This window comes from Chiloscyllium plagiosum, unplaced genomic scaffold, assembly GCF_037043375.1.
Source record: "Chiloscyllium plagiosum isolate Xiang-an unplaced genomic scaffold, Cpla_swu_hap1 HiC_scaffold_35, whole genome shotgun sequence".
In the NCBI taxonomy this organism is placed as follows: Eukaryota; Metazoa; Chordata; class Chondrichthyes; order Orectolobiformes; family Hemiscylliidae; genus Chiloscyllium; species Chiloscyllium plagiosum.
The window spans coordinates 9,290,834-9,306,611 of record NW_028270173.1 but is presented as its reverse complement, the minus strand read 5'-3'; the positions used below and the strand labels follow the sequence as shown (position 1 = coordinate 9,306,611).

Genomic DNA, 15,778 nt, shown 5'->3' with positions numbered 1-15,778 from the left:
TCGATAGCTCAGGCAAAGGAACTGTCGAGCCATGAGGCTGCGATTAGTGAAATCCCTGAGGTTTCCTGTCTGTGTATTCATTTAAAATTACCACAATTTGCCTGGAGAGTAGTTTGTGTTTCACCGAGATATCGAGGCCTGACCCACACCATCTGTGGAGGGACATGTGGATCAACCTTTGTTTGAAGGGCTGTGGCAGAGAGACCGAGACAGAATGATTCATGTAGGGTCACTCAATCAAAGAGTTAGCAGTAAAGTGATGGACTAAATGGCCTCTTTCTGTCCTGTAAAAATTCACAAAGCTAATGACTACATTGCCTGAGAGGAAATTCCCTTGAGTGCTAAAGTTAGCAAAGATCTGCTTAACCAAACAGTGAAAATGTGAGGTTAGGGGAGGAAATCTATCCTAACAGATGCAGCTTGTATCTGGCTAACTGAATGGAATAGCTCTCCATGTGAAACTCTCTCACTCGAAAGAGGACAAAGCAGCTCCTTGGCTGGCACCACGTCCACTCCCTCCACCTCAAGCCGCTGAATAGAACATAGAACATAGAAAAGTACAGCACAGAACAGGCCCTTCGGCCCACAATGTTGTACTGAGGATTAATCCTAATCTAAAATAAAATAACCTAACCTACGCATCCATCAATTCCCTGCGCTCCATGTGCATGTCCAGCAGTCCCTTTAAATGTCCCTAGTGACTCTGCTTCCACCACCACCACTGGCTATGCATTCCATGCGTTCACAACTCTCTGCGTAAAGAACTTACGTCTGACATCTCCTCTATCCCTTCCTCCTAACACCCTTAAACTATGACCCCTCTTGCCAGTCAATCCTGCCCTGGGGAAATATCTCTGGCTATTGACTCTATCTATTCCTCTCATTATTTTGTACACCTCTATCAGGTCTCCTCTCTTCCTCCTTCTCTCCAGAGAGAAAACTCCGAGCTTATTCAACCTCTCTTCGTAAGCCAAGCCCTCCAGTCCAGCAACACACTTTCAGCTCTGATCTCCAGCATCTGCAGTCCTCACTTTCTCCATTAGGACTGAATATCCCAATCTTGAACAAACACTGGGTCTGAATGTCCTAATCTAGAACAAATGTTGTGTCTGAATGTTCCAATCCAGAAACCTTCTTTGCACCCTCTCCAAAGCCTCTGTATCTTTCCTATAGTAGGGCGACCAGAACTGGACACAATATTCCAAGTGTGGTCTCACCAGGGACTTCTAGAGCTGCAGCAAAACCTCGCGGCTCTTAAACTCGATCCCCCGTTAATGAAAGCCAAAACACCATATGCTTTCTTAACAACCCTATCCACTTGGGTGGCAACTTTGAGGGATCTATGTACTTGTACACCAAGATCAGTCTGTTCCTCAACACTGCCAAGAATCCTGTCTTTAATCCTATATTCACCTTGACCTTCCAAAATGCATCATTTTGCATTTATGCAGGTTGAACTCCATCTGCCATTTCTCAGCCCAGCTCTGCATCCTGTCTATGTCGCGCTGCAGACTGCTGTAGCCCTCGATACTATCGGCAACATCTCCAACCTTTGTGCCATCTGCAAATTTACTAACCCACCCCTCAACCTCCTCATCCAAGTCATTTATAAAAACTACAAAGAGCAGAGGCCCAAGAACAGAGCCCTGCGGGACACCACTCAACACTGTCCTCCAGGCAGAATACTTTCCATCTACAACACTCTCTGCCTTCTGTCAGCCAACCAATTCTGAATCCAGATAGCCAAATCTCCCTGTATCCCATACTTCCTGATCTTATGAATGAGCCTACCATGAGGAACCTTACCAAATGCCTTGCTGAAGTCCATATACACCACATCCACTGCTCAGCCTTCGTCAACCTGTCTCATCACCTCCTCAAAGAACTCGATAAGATTTGTGAGGCATGACCTGCCCCTCACAAAGCCATGCTGACTGCCTTTAATCACGCTATGCTCTTCCAAATAGTCATAAATCCTGTGAATAGCAGCAGTGTGTACTATCTCCAGGATGCACTGCAGAAATTCGCCCAAGATCCTCAGACAGCACCTTCCAAACCCACCACCACTTGCATCGAGAAGGACACCAGATACCTGGGTCAAGGAGTGTGGTGCTGGAAAAGCACGGCCGGTCAGGCAGCAGTCGAGGTGCAGGAGAGTCGACGTTTTGAGCACAAGCCTTTCATCAGGAGTTTTCATCAGAATGCTGCCTGACCTGCTGTGCTTTTCCAGCACCACACTCTCCACTCTGATCTCCAGCATCTGCAGTCCTTGCAAGTTCCCATCCAAGCCACACCCCACCCTGACTCGGGAATATATCCCTTCACTGTAGCTGGCTCAAGGGATAGGCAGGGAAGGTACTTGAATGGAATTAGCCTACAGGACAGTCACTAAACCATTGAACAGCAGAATAAGCTCAGGGGAGGTCAGAGGCGCTGGTACAATGCAGAGACATGGGCTGAGAGAGTGAGGGTACTGGCAGGCAGTTTTCTGATGGTGGTTTGAAAGTTTTAATCAGGAGTTGCAGTAAAACCACGACATCCTATCGAGATGTCCGAAGGAAGTTGGGTTGCTTGCCAAACAAAACTGGAAAATGAAACCAGTTGTGACTAGTGGCAGTGATGCTGAAGTAATCGGCTGTTAGTGAACAGCAGGAGGGCACCTTGACTTGTTTACTGCCTTCAAGAGAATCAAACTGCTGCCCTGCCCACGGGAGGGCTCTGGGATTGGCTTTGACCAGGAGAGTAGAGTCGCTCTGGGATAAAGCTGCAACGAAACTGGAAATGCCAGGGTCTGAGAGCCATGAGAAATCCCCATCAGGCAAGTCTCCGTCTCTCTCTCTCTCTCTCTCTCTCTCTCTCTCCACCTTCCCAGTCTTTCATTTTCTGTTTCCCTTTGCTTTCAGGTTTCTCTTTCTGTCTTTGACTTTATTTCTCTCTCGAACCCCTGCTCTCTCTTGTCTCGTCCCACGCCCTCCGGCTTGTCACCTCCCTCTTTCTCTTTCCCCTCTCTCCAACCCCCACTTCACTTTTCACTTTTGCTCTCTCTCTCTCTCTCTCTCACACACACACACACCTTTTCCATTTTCCTCCTTTCGTCTCTTTTGCTCTCACCTTCTTCCACACACTCTCATCCCCTCCATTTCCCATCCCTCTTTTCTCCCCGCTTCCTCCTTCACACACTCTCTGCTTATCTCCCTCTGAGCCTCTCTCCCCTCTACTTTCTCCGTCTCTGTAGCCCACCTTTTTTCCTTTCCTCACACTTCCTCTGTCTCCTGCGCCAAATCTCCCCTTACCCCCTTCTAATCTGCTTCTCTGTCAATCTCCTCACAGTGTCACGATGGTAATGTCCCTAACTCTGAGCTAGGAGTCAGAGATGTACGGCACAAAAACAGACCCTTAGGTCCAACTCGCCCATACCAACCAGATATTCGAATCTAATCTAGTCCCATTTGCCAGCACCCGGCCCATATCCCTCCAGCACCTTCCTATTCATATACCCATCCAAATGCTATTTAAATGCTGTAATCGTACCAGCCTCCACCACATCCTCTGGCAGCTCATTCCACACACACATCACCCTCTGTGTGAAAACATTGCCCCGTAGGTTTCTTTCATATCTTTCCCCTCTCACCCTAAACCTATGCCCTCTTGTTCTGGACTCCTCCACTCCAGGCAAAAGACTTTGCCTATTTACCCTATCCATGCCCCTTATGATTTTATAAATCTCTGTCAGGTCACCCCTCAGCCTCCGACGCTCCAGGGAAAACAGCCCCAGCCTGTTCAGCCTCTCCCTACAGCTCAAATCCTCCAACCCTGGCAACATCCTTGTAAATCTTTTCTGAACCTTTCCAAGTTACACAACATCCTTCCTACAGGAGGGAGACCAGAATTGAATGCAGTATTCCAATAGTGGCCTCAGCAATGTCCTGCACACGGCCTGGCTTCAAATCCTACCTCCTCTAGAAATGTGTCCTAACATCTCTGAATGGATTGGTGAGGAGTGGAAGAAACTGTATTGAACAGAAATCGCTGGAGAAACTCAGTAGGTCTGGCAGCACCTGTGGAGAGAGAGAGAAAGCAGAGTTAACCTTTCGGGTCCAGTTTCTCTGAAACCCGAGGCCTTAACGCTGCCAGACCTCCGGAGTTTGCTGCAGCACTTTCGGCTTACCTTTCCGATTTCCTGCGTCCACTGTTGTTTAGTGTTCAATGTAACTGGAGAGCACTGATCCAGACACTCTGGGAACCTGGGTCCTAACCTCACCACAGTTTCATGGATGGCTGAGAGAGGCTGTGATCTGTTAACTCAGCAGTGCTCAAAGAATCGTTCCTTAAAGCTCACCGATCTCCCTGATTCTTCCTGCTAAAGGTAAGCAGGGCTCTGGTGTGTCAAGTACATGGAACTATTAATATGTACGGATAAAAGAGATCCGTGGTGTTTTTGGATAGAGTCAAACTTCGAGGTTCTGTTTGTTTACTTGATATGCCACTGTTCGGAACTGAACTGTATTTGTGACAATGTATGTATACAAGGAGACTTTAATGACACTGGGAGGGCCCAAGGACTCCACTCTCTTCGTGTCTCCCTCCCCCACAGGGGAGAGGGAGAGGAAGGTTTATATTAGTGCTGTCCTGCGTCCACATGAGCGTGGAGGTGACTGTGTGCTGCCTGTTGGGTTATGAATAGGAAGGATTTAGAGGGATGTGGGCCAAGTGCTGGCAAATGGGACTGGATTAAGTTGGGATATCTGGTCGGCATGGAATAGTTGGACCGAAGGGTCTGTTTCTGTGCTGTACATCTCTCTGACTCTATGAGGTGATTGCTGGGTGACCTGGTGAATAAACCCATCAGTGACAGCTAACAGTACACGTTCGCTGCCCCCTCCGCCACCCCCCGCCTCCCACCCTCCACTGCTTTCATCGAAATACTGGGATTATCCCATCCCCGGTCTCAGTGACTATCTGGTTCACTGATAGCCCGTTTAGGGAGGGAAATCTGCCATCTTTACCCAGTCTGGCCCAGAACAAGGCAGTTGGCCCCCTAGCTGCCCTCAGGAATGGCCAAGCAAGCTGCTCAGTTCAGGGGCAGTTAGGGAATGGGCTTCAAAGGGACAAAGGGAAGCGAGCGTTTGATATAATTCACCTCACACCTCACATTCTGACACAGAAAGGCATCTGGGAGCCAACCCAGAAGGATTCACCTCATCATTGCCTGCTCTGCCCATCAGCTTGATTATGGTTAATCTGTCTCTCAGCACAACCTGCTTCCAAATCTTTCAGTTCCACGGTGATGGCTTCACCAGATTGTGCTGCTAGTTTAATAAAGCCTGCACCGTGGGTGCTGTCGAAGCAGAGATCAGTGCAGATAGTGACTCTGCTGTCCATCAGGCAACAGTGGGGGGAGCAGCCAGGCCTGTGTCATTAGACTGAGCTATCATCACAGGTTCACACAGGAACCTGGAGATAGCCTTCCTGTTATCACTCATACTGACCAAACATACCATCAGTACCAGTGCGCAGATCTGACAGCTCTTACTTCATCATTAACCCTCTGTCACCCCCTCTCTCTGGAAAACTGCACATTCAGAAGTAATTCTAATTCATAATACATAGGGTACAGAGTAAGGTAAACTTAGCCAGACCAAGCCAGACTTGCAAAACCCAAAACAAAACGTCGACTTGCTGCATGTTATTCTGTAACAAAGCAGCAACTCTCCAAATAATCCTGCCCATGCCAGTGGCTGCACTGATTACTTATTTAAGAGAGTCAGGTGAATCTGTAATGTAGCTCATCGACACACAGATTCACAACGGTGAGCTCTCTCTGCTGTACGGCTGCACAGTCACTTTCTCAGCTTCCTCCTGGGTTCCACACACCCTAAACGGCACATCTCCCAGGGACTGCACACCCTGAAATACACACCTCCCAGGGACTGCACACCCTGAACGGCACAGCTCCCAGGGACTGTACACCCTGAACGGCACAGCTCCCAGGGACTGTACACCCTGATACACACACCTCCCAGGGACTGTACACCCTGAAACACACACCTCCCAGGGACTGTACACCCTGAACGGCACAGCTCCCAGGGACTGTACACCCTGAACGGCACAGCTCCCAGGGACTGTACACCCTGAACGGCACAGCTCCCAGGGACTGTACACCCTGATACACACACCTCCCAGGGACTGTACACCCTGAAACACACACCTCCCAGGGACTGTACACCCTGAACGGCACAGCTCCCAGGGACTGTACACCCTGAAACACACACCTCCCAGGGACTGTACACCCTGAACGGCACAGCTCCCAGGGACTGTACACCCTGAAACACACACCTCCCAGGGACTGTACACCCTGAACGGCACAGCTCCCAGGGACTGGACACCCTGAAATACACACCTCCCAGGGACTGTACACCCTGAAACACACACCTCCCAGGGACTGTACACCCTGAACGGCACACCTCCCAGGGACTGTACACCCTGAACGGCACAGCTCCCAGGGACTGTACACCCTGAAACACACACCTCCCAGGGACTGTACACCCTAAACGGCACACCTCCCAGGGACTGTACACCCTGAAACACACACCTCCCAGGGACTGTACACCCTGAACGGCACAGCTCCCAGGGACTGGACACCCTGAAATACACATCTCCCAGGGACTGTACACCCTGAACGGCACAGCTCCCAGGGACTGCACACCCTGAAATACACATCTCCCAGGGACTGTACACCCTGAACGGCACAGCTCCCAGGGACTGTACACCCTGATACACACACCTCCCAGGGACTGTACACCCTGAAACACACACCTCCCAGGGACTGTACACCCTGAATGGCACAGCTCCCAGGGACTGTACACCCTGAATGGCACAGCTCCCAGGGACTGTACACCCTGATACACACACCTCCCAGGGACTGTACACCCTGAAACACACACCTCCCGGGGACTGTACACCCTGAAACACACACCTCCCCAGGACTGTACATCCTGAAACACACACCTCCCAGGAACTGTACACCCTGAATGGCACAGCTCCCAGGGACTGTACACCCTGATACACACACCTCCCAAGGACTGCACACCCTGATACACACACCTCCCAGGGACTGTACACCCTGAACGGCACAGCTCCCAGGGACTGTACACCCTGAAACACACACCTCCCCGGGACTGTACATCCTGAAACACAAACCTCCCGGGGACTGTACACCCTGAATGGCACAGCTCCCAGGGACTGTACACCCTGATACACACACCTCCCAGGGACTGCACACCCTGAAACACACACCTCCCAGGGACTGTACAGCCTGATACACACACCTCCCAGGGACTGCACACCCTGATACACACACCTCCCAGGGACTGTACACCCTGAAACACACACCTCCCAGGGACTGTACACCCTGAAACACACACCTCCCGGGGACTGTACACCCTGATACACACACCTCCCGGGGACTGTACACCCTGAAACACACACCTCCCAGGGACTGTACACCCTGAATCACACACCTCCCAGGGACTGTACACCCTGATACACACACCTCCCAGGGACTGTACACCCTGAAACACACACCTCCCAGGGACTGTACACCCTGAAACACACACCTCCCAGGGACTGTACACCCTGATACACACACCTCCCAGGGACTGTACACCCTGAAACACACACCTCCCGGGGACTGTACACCCTGAAACACACACCTCCCAGGGACTGTACACCCTGAAACACACACCTCCTGGGGACTGTACACCCTGAAACACACACCTCCCAGGGACTGTACACCCTGAAACACACACCTCCCAGGGACTGTACACCCTGAAATACACACCTCCTGGGGACTGTACACCCTAAACGGCACATCTCCCAGGGACTGTACACCCTGAAACACGCACCTCCCAGGGACTGTACACCCTGAAACACGCACCTCCCGGGGACTGTACACCCTGAAACACACACCTCCCAGGGACTGTACACCCTGAAACACACACCTCCCGGGGACTGTACACCCTAAATGGCACACCTCCCGGGGACTGTACACCCTGAAACACACACCTCCCAGGGACTGTACACCCTGAAACACACACCTCCCAGGGACTGCACACCCTGAAACACACACCTCCCAGGGACTGTACACCCTGATACACACACCTCCCGGGGACTGTACACCCTGAAACACACACCTCCCAGGGACTGTACACCCTGAAACACACACCTCCCAGGGACTGTACAGCCTGATACACACACCTCCCAGGGACTGTACACCCTGAACGGCACAGCTCCCAGGGACTGTACACCCTGAAACACACACCTCCCGGGGACTGTACACCCTGAAACACACACCTCCCCGGGACTGTACATCCTGAAACACAAACCTCCCGGGGACTGTACACCCTGAATGGCACAGCTCCCAGGGACTGTACACCCTGATACACACACTTCCCAGGGACTGCACACCCTGAAACACACACCTCCCAGGGACTGTACAGCCTGATACACACACCTCCCAGGGCCTGCACACCCTGATACACACACCTCCCAGGGACTGTACACCCTGAAACACACACCTCCCAGGGACTGTACACCCTGAAACACACACCTCCTGGGGACTGTACACCCTGAAACACACACCTCCCGGGGACTGTACACCCTGAATCACACACCTCCCAGGGACTGTACACCCTGATACACACACCTCCCAGGGACTGTACACCCTGAAACACACACCTCCCAGGGACTGTACACCCTGAAACACACACCTCCCAGGGACTGTACACCCTGATACACACACCTCCCAGGGACTGTACACCCTGAAACACACACCTCCCGGGGACTGTACACCCTGAAACACACACCTCCCAGGGACTGTACACCCTGAAACACACACCTCCTGGGGACTGTACACCCTGAAACACACACCTCCCAGGGACTGTACACCCTGAAACACACACCTCCCAGGGACTGTACACCCTGAAATACACACCTCCTGGGGACTGTACACCCTAAACGGCACATCTCCCAGGGACTGTACACCCTGAAACACGCACCTCCCAGGGACTGTACACCCTGAAACACGCACCTCCCGGGGACTGTACACCCTGAAACACACACCTCCCAGGGACTGTACACCCTGAAACACACACCTCCCGGGGACTGTACACCCTAAATGGCACACCTCCCGGGGACTGTACACCCTGAAACACACACCTCCCAGGGACTGTACACCCTGAAACACACACCTCCCAGGGACTGCACACCCTGAAACACACACCTCCCAGGGACTGTACACCCTGATACACACACCTCCCGGGGACTGTACACCCTGAAACACACACCTCCCAGGGACTGTACACCCTGAAACACACACCTCCCAGGGACTGTACAGCCTGATACACACACCTCCCAGGGACTGTACACCCTGAAACACACACCTCGCAGGGACTGTACACCCTGAAACACACACCTCCCAGGGACTGTACACCCTGAACGGCACAGCTCCCAGGGACTGTACACCCTGAAAGACACACCTCCCGCGGGTTCTAGATGCCAATGCATTGATTCCCAGTTTCAGAAATCACTGCAGGACTCTGGTCTTGGTGATCCAGGTGAGGTTGTGGTGAACAGAATCGGCCATGGGTCTCTCTTTTTCAGGAAGATTCCAAGTCGCAGAACGAAAATAACATGCTCAGAAGACTGAGGTGGTGGGTTTGTGAATGAATACACACGTGGTGTACTACATACAATCCTTATCGGCTTGGCACAGGAAGGATGTCAGTAAACTGAAAAGCTGCAAATAAACTGTTTTCCCAGCATTTCCCAGGACTGAAGGCTTGGGTTATAAGGAGAGACTGGATAGCCTGGGACTTTATTACTGAGAGTGTCAGAAACTAAGAGTGACTTTATAGAAGTTTACAAAATCATGAGGGTAAATAGAGAAAGACTTTTCCCTGGGTGGGGAGTGCAGAACTACAGGGTATAGGTTTAGGGTGAGAGGGGAAAGATATAAAACTGACCTAAAGGACAGAGGGTGGTGTGTGTATGGAATGAGCTGCCAGAGAAAGTGGTGGAGGCTGGTACAACTGCAACATTTAAGAGGCATTTGGATGGTTATATGAATAGGAAGGGTTTGGAGGGATATGGGCCGGGTGCTGGCAGGTGGGACTAGATTGGGTTGGGATATCTGGTCGGCATGGACGGGTTGGACCGAAGGGTCTGTTTCCATGCTGTACATCTCTATGACTCTAATTAAGGTCTCATTGGGATGTGCTGAAGCTAAACACTGTGTGGGTCCACTCCAGCCCAGGCTCTCTCCCTCCTCCACCCTGACACAGGGCTGCACGGTGAAACTGAAGCTGATGTGAGAAGCTCAATGTGGGAATTTCCGAAAATCTTTCTTTCACCCAAGGTCAGTGTGGAATGTGTATTTTTATGTGTTTGAGGGAGAGAGAGAGAAAGAGAGGGACAGTACCCAGACTCTGCCTGGCGTAAACTCCATCCTGAGAGCTTTGCCGTGCCCGCTGTGCCATGGCCATGGATATGACCCGCAGCATCTCTGGGGCCAGCCTGAAATGCCTTCCTTTAGACCTGGCAGCGGTTTCGCCAAACTCTGCCTGAGCTGTGACTCTGGGCAAATCCCCACTGGCGTGTGGAGATGTCCCGGACTCTCCAGCGATGGGATAGCTGCCCCGTGCTGAAGGCTGTGAGTAAAAACCCAGAAGAGCCAGCCCTGAAACGATACTCCACGTGGCTGACTGGTTCAACAACAACAATGCGCATTGATGTGGTGCCTGTATTGGACCACAGCAGCCAAGGGCAGGCAAGGACAGGTGAGAGGGAGAGCAGTCACACCACAGAGGATGACAGCGAGGCCCAGACACCAACGGTGGGGCGATGGAAATGAGGATACTCCGAGAGGATGGAGGTAGGCCTCAGAGACACAAGAGTGAGGCACCTGGAGGGATTCTAAAGCTAACGAGAGAGTGATAAAAATTCTCCCAATGTTTTATGGCCCCTTCATTCCAAAGTTATGGGGAATTGGGAACAGGCTGTACTGGGAATATTGGGAATAGGGGTCTGGTTTGGTGTGGGTGAGGAGCGGATTGTGAGGGGGCGGTGTTAAAGAAATGAGAAACAGAATCAAGTACAGAACATGGAGGTGTACCACATGGATAGAGAGTGGGTGAGGGGTCAGAAGACCTCCTGGAACATGGTGTTTAGGGGTCAGTGTCAGGAAATTTCCAACCGTCCATCACAGCTGAACATAATGGAGCTGCGTACTCCCACCCGGTCTGCCAAAGACAGGCTAGGGACCTGGGGATATGGGATCAGTGTCCCACCACTCCCCAACACACACCCTCTCCCCTTCCTCACACTCCAGCATTACCCGCACCAGCCCCACACCTCACAGACCTCCCCAGATGAACCAGTCCAACACTCTCAACTGGTTCCAGTTAAAACGACGACTTGTAAACAAGGTGCCAGAGGAGGCCAGACTCACACCTTCCGGTAACTTCTGTGGGTGGTGGGTAACACACATGCTCAGCATGAGTCCACAGGATCAAATGTGCTCTTCACCGGCTCTTCCAGTGCAGTACTGAGGGAGTGCCGCACTGTCAGAGGGTCAGTGCTGAGGGAGTGCCGCACTGTCAGAGGGTCAGTACTGAGGGAGTGCCGCACTGTCAGAGGGTCAGTGCTGAGGGAGTGCAGCACTGTCACAGGGTCAGTGCTGAGGGAGTGCCGCACTGTCAGAGGGTCAGTACTGAGGGAGTGCCGCACTGTCAGAGGGTCAGTACTGAGGGAATGCCGCACTGTCAGAGGGTCAGTACTGAGGGAATGCCGCACTGTCAGAGGGTCAGTACTGAGGGAGTGCAGCACTGTCACAGGGTCAGTGCTGAGGGAGTGTCACACTGTCAGAGGGTCAGTACTGAGGGAGTGCTGCACTGTCAGAGGGTCATACTGAGGGAATGCCGCAATGTCAGAGGGTCAGTACTGAGGGAGTGCCGCACTGTCAGAGGGTCATATTGAGGGAGTGCTGCACTGTCAGAGGGTCAGTATTGAGGGAGTGCCGCACTGTCAGAGGGTCAGTACTGAGGGAGTGCCGCACTGTCAGAGGGTCAGTACTGAGGGAGTGTCGCACTGTCAGAGGGTCAGTACTGAGGGAGTGCCGCACTGTCAGAGGGTCAGTGCTGAGGGAATGCCGCACTGTCAGAGGGTCAGTACTGAGGGAGTGCCGCACTGTCAGAGGGTCAGTACTGAGGGAATGCCGCACTGTCAGAGGGTCAGTACTGAGGGAGTGCCGCACTGTCAGAGGGTCAGTACTGAGGGAGTGCTGCACTGTCAGAGGGTCAGTACTGAGGGAGTGCAGCACTGTCGGAGGGTCATATTGAGGGAGTGCTGCACTGTCAGAGGGTCAGTACTGAGGGAGTGTCGCACTGTCAGAGGGTCAGTACTGAGGGAGTGCCGCACTGTCAGAGGGTCAGTTCTGAGGGAATGCCGCACTGTCAGAGGGTCAGTACTGAGGGAGTGCCGCACTGTCAGAGGGTCAGTACTGAGGGAATGCCGCACTGTCAGAGGGTCAGTACTGAGGGAGTGCCGCACTGTCAGAGGGTCAGTACTGAGGGAGTGCTGCACTGTCAGAGGGTCAGTACTGAGGGAGTGCAGCACTGTCAGAGGGTCAGTACTGAGGGAGTGCAGCACTGTCAGAGGGTCAGTACTGAGGGAGTGCCGCAATGTCAGAGGGTCAGTACTGAGGGAGTGTCGCACTGTCAGAGGGTCAGTGCTGAGGGAGTGCTGCACTGTCAGAGGGTCAGTACTGAGGGAGTGCCGCACTGTCGGAGGGTCATATTGAGGGATTGCCGCACTGTCAGAGGGTCATATTGAGGGAGAGGCGCACTGTCGGAAGGTCACACTGAGGGAATACCGCACTGTCGGAAGGTCATAGTGAGGGAGTGCCCCACTGTCAGAGGGTCAGTGCTGAGTGAGTGCCGCACTGTCAGAGGGTCAGTGCTGAGGGAGTGCCGCACTGTCGGAAGGTCATCCTGAGGGAGTGCCGTATTGTCGGAAGGTCATACTGAGGGAGTGCCGCACTGTCAGAGGGTCAGTGCTGAGGGAGTGCCGCACTGTCAGAGGGTCAGTGCTGAGGGAGTGCCGCACTGTCAGAGGGTCAGTGCTGAGGGAGTGCCACACTGTCAGAGGGTCAGTGCTGAGGGAGTGCCGCACTGTCGGAAGGTCATACTGAGGGAGTGCCGCACTGTCGGAAGGTCATACTGAGGGAGTGCCACACTGTCAGAGGGTCATACTGAGGGAGTGCTGCACTGTCAGAGGGTCATACTGAGGGAGTGCCGCACTGTCGAAAGGTCATACTGAGGGAGTGCCGCACTGTCAGAGGGTCATACTGAGGGAATGCCACACTGTCGGAAGGTCATACTGAGGGAATGCCGCACTGTCAGAGGGACAGTACTGAGGGAGTGTCACACTGTCGGAATATCATACTGAGGGAGTGCCGCACTGTCGGAAGGTCATACTGAGGGAGTGCCGCACTGTCAGAGGGTCCGTACTGAGGGAGTGCCACACTGTCAGAGGGTCATACTGAGGGAATGCCGCACTGTCAGAGGGTCATACTGAGGGAATGCCAAATGTCAGAGGGTCAGTGCTGAGGGAATGCCGCACTGTCGGAATGTCATACTGAGGGAGTGCCGCACTGTCGGAATGTCATACTGAGGGAATGCCGCACTGTCGGAATGTCATACTGAGGGAGTGCCGCACTGTCGGAAGGTCATACTGAGGGAGTGCCACACTGTCGGAATGTCATACTGAGGGAATGCCGCACTGTCAGAGGGTCATACTGAGGGAATGCCGCACTGTCGGAAGGTCATACTGAGGGAATGCTGCACTATCGGAAGGTCATACTGAGGGAATGCCGCACTGTCGGAAGGTCATACTGAGGGAGTGCCGCACTGTCAGAGGGTCATACTGAGGGAGTGCCGCACTGTCGGAAGGTCATACTGAGGGAGTGCCGCACTGTCAGAGGGTCATACTGAGGGAGTGCCGCACTGTCAGAGGGTCATACTGAGGGAATGCCGCACTGTCAGAGGGTCATACTGAGGGAATACCGCACTGTCAGAGGGTAAATACTGAGGGAGTGCCGCAATGTCGGAAAGTCATACTGAGGGAATGCCGCACTGTTGGAAGGTCACACTGAGGTGGTGCCGCGCTGTGAGAGGGTCAGTGCTGAGGGAGTGCCGCACTGTCAGAGGGTCAGTACTGAGGGAGTGCCGCACTGTCAGAGGGTCAGTACTGAGGGAATGCCACACTGTCAGAGGGTCTGTGCTGAGGGAGTGCCGCACTGTCAGAGGGTCAGTACTGAGGGAGTGCCGCACTGTCAGAGGGTCAGTACTGAGGGAGTGCCGCACTGTCAGAGGGTCAGTACTGAGGGAATGCCGCACTGTCAGAGGGTCTGTGCTGAGGGAGTGCCACACTGTCAGAGGGTCAGTACTGAGGGTGTGCCGCACTGTCAGAGGGTCAGTGCTGAGGGAGTGCCGCACTGTCAGAGGGTCAGTACTGAGGGTGTGCTGCACTGTCAGAGGGTCAGTACTGAGGGAGTGCAGCACTGTCAGAGGGTCAGTACTGAGGGAGTGTCACACTGTCAGAGGGTCAGTGCTGAGGGAGTGCTGCACTGTCAGAGGGTCAGTACTGAGGGAGTGCCACACTGTCAGAGGGTCAGTACTGAGGGAGTGCTGCACTGTTGGGTGATTCTCAGAGTATTCTTTATGGTGAGTTGTTGTTGAATTTACCATGATGCCCTTGGAGCAAGTGTGCACCCATTGGTCAGTATCTGCCATATAAAACCATTTGGGGCCTGGCTCCTGCTCAGAATGCTTTTGGCTGGGAGCTTGCTTTTTTCCTACAAATTTCCTGACCCGTTCCCTCCTTGACAAGAGACGCTACCCTTCACTGATGCAAAGTGCTATTGGCTGGCCTGATATTTCGAAAGAGAAGACTTTCACCTCACCGGGATTCGACTGGGACACGAAACAGCGAACACGTTGTCGGTATGTCAGTGGTGAAGGGAAGGAGGGATGCCCTCCCACTGACTGGACGAGGGGGAGAGCGCATGGGGTTGGGAATAGGGCAGAAGGGTCGCTCCTGAGGGGAATAATCAAAGATCTGCACCTACCTTCCGCCAGCAGCCGCTCGACACCACGAAACCCACCGTACCGAGCAGAGCCACTGTCAGCAGTGCACACCACAAGTGCAAAAGGAAGACCGATTTCGGAATGGCCTTCCCCATAGTGACCAGGGAGCCCAGCCTGGACATGCAAGTCCAGAGGAGGGAGAGCGGAGGCAGGGCCAGCAGGGTGGGCAGTGCCTGCCACCCACCCACCCCCTTAGCCCTCACCTATCGTCAGGCACCTCCTCCCTCAGCCCCTGGGGTCAGGCCAGGTCTCAGTGTTCCTCCCTGAGAGATTCAAATAGAGCTCCACGTCCAACTGCGCCAACAGCAATGAAGCTGCTGCTGAACATCTACGGTCTGCACTGAATTCCCCCCCCAGCTGAAACTCAGAGACGGACTTCCCCGGGAGGAGGAGACTTGTCTAAAACTCGGGGATGTTTTCGGATGAGCTGCAAGGCCGGTTCCTTTGACAGGTCTTTATCTTTTGTGCTCGCCGCTGACCCACATCTTTTCAAACTTTGATCTTGACGAAAGCCCCATGTGTGGGAGAAGTAATTTGAACGATTGAACTTGCATCTTGGAAGGAAGCTGCTGGTG

The 15,778-nt window shown here is 53.2% G+C and overlaps 1 protein-coding gene across 1 annotated transcript in view; it reads right to left on the bottom strand.

Moving 5' to 3' along the window:
• LOC122541561 (lymphotoxin-alpha-like) overlaps positions 1 to 15,308 on the bottom strand; it is a 141,871-nt gene extending 126,563 nt beyond the window's left edge. The window contains exon 1 of the mRNA XM_087978835.1: positions 15,185 to 15,308. Coding sequence (XP_087834961.1) covers positions 15,185 to 15,298 — 114 coding nt within the window. The 5' untranslated portion in view covers positions 15,299 to 15,308. The remainder of the gene's footprint in view (positions 1 to 15,184) is intronic.
• Between the last annotated feature and the right edge of the window lie 470 nt (positions 15,309 to 15,778).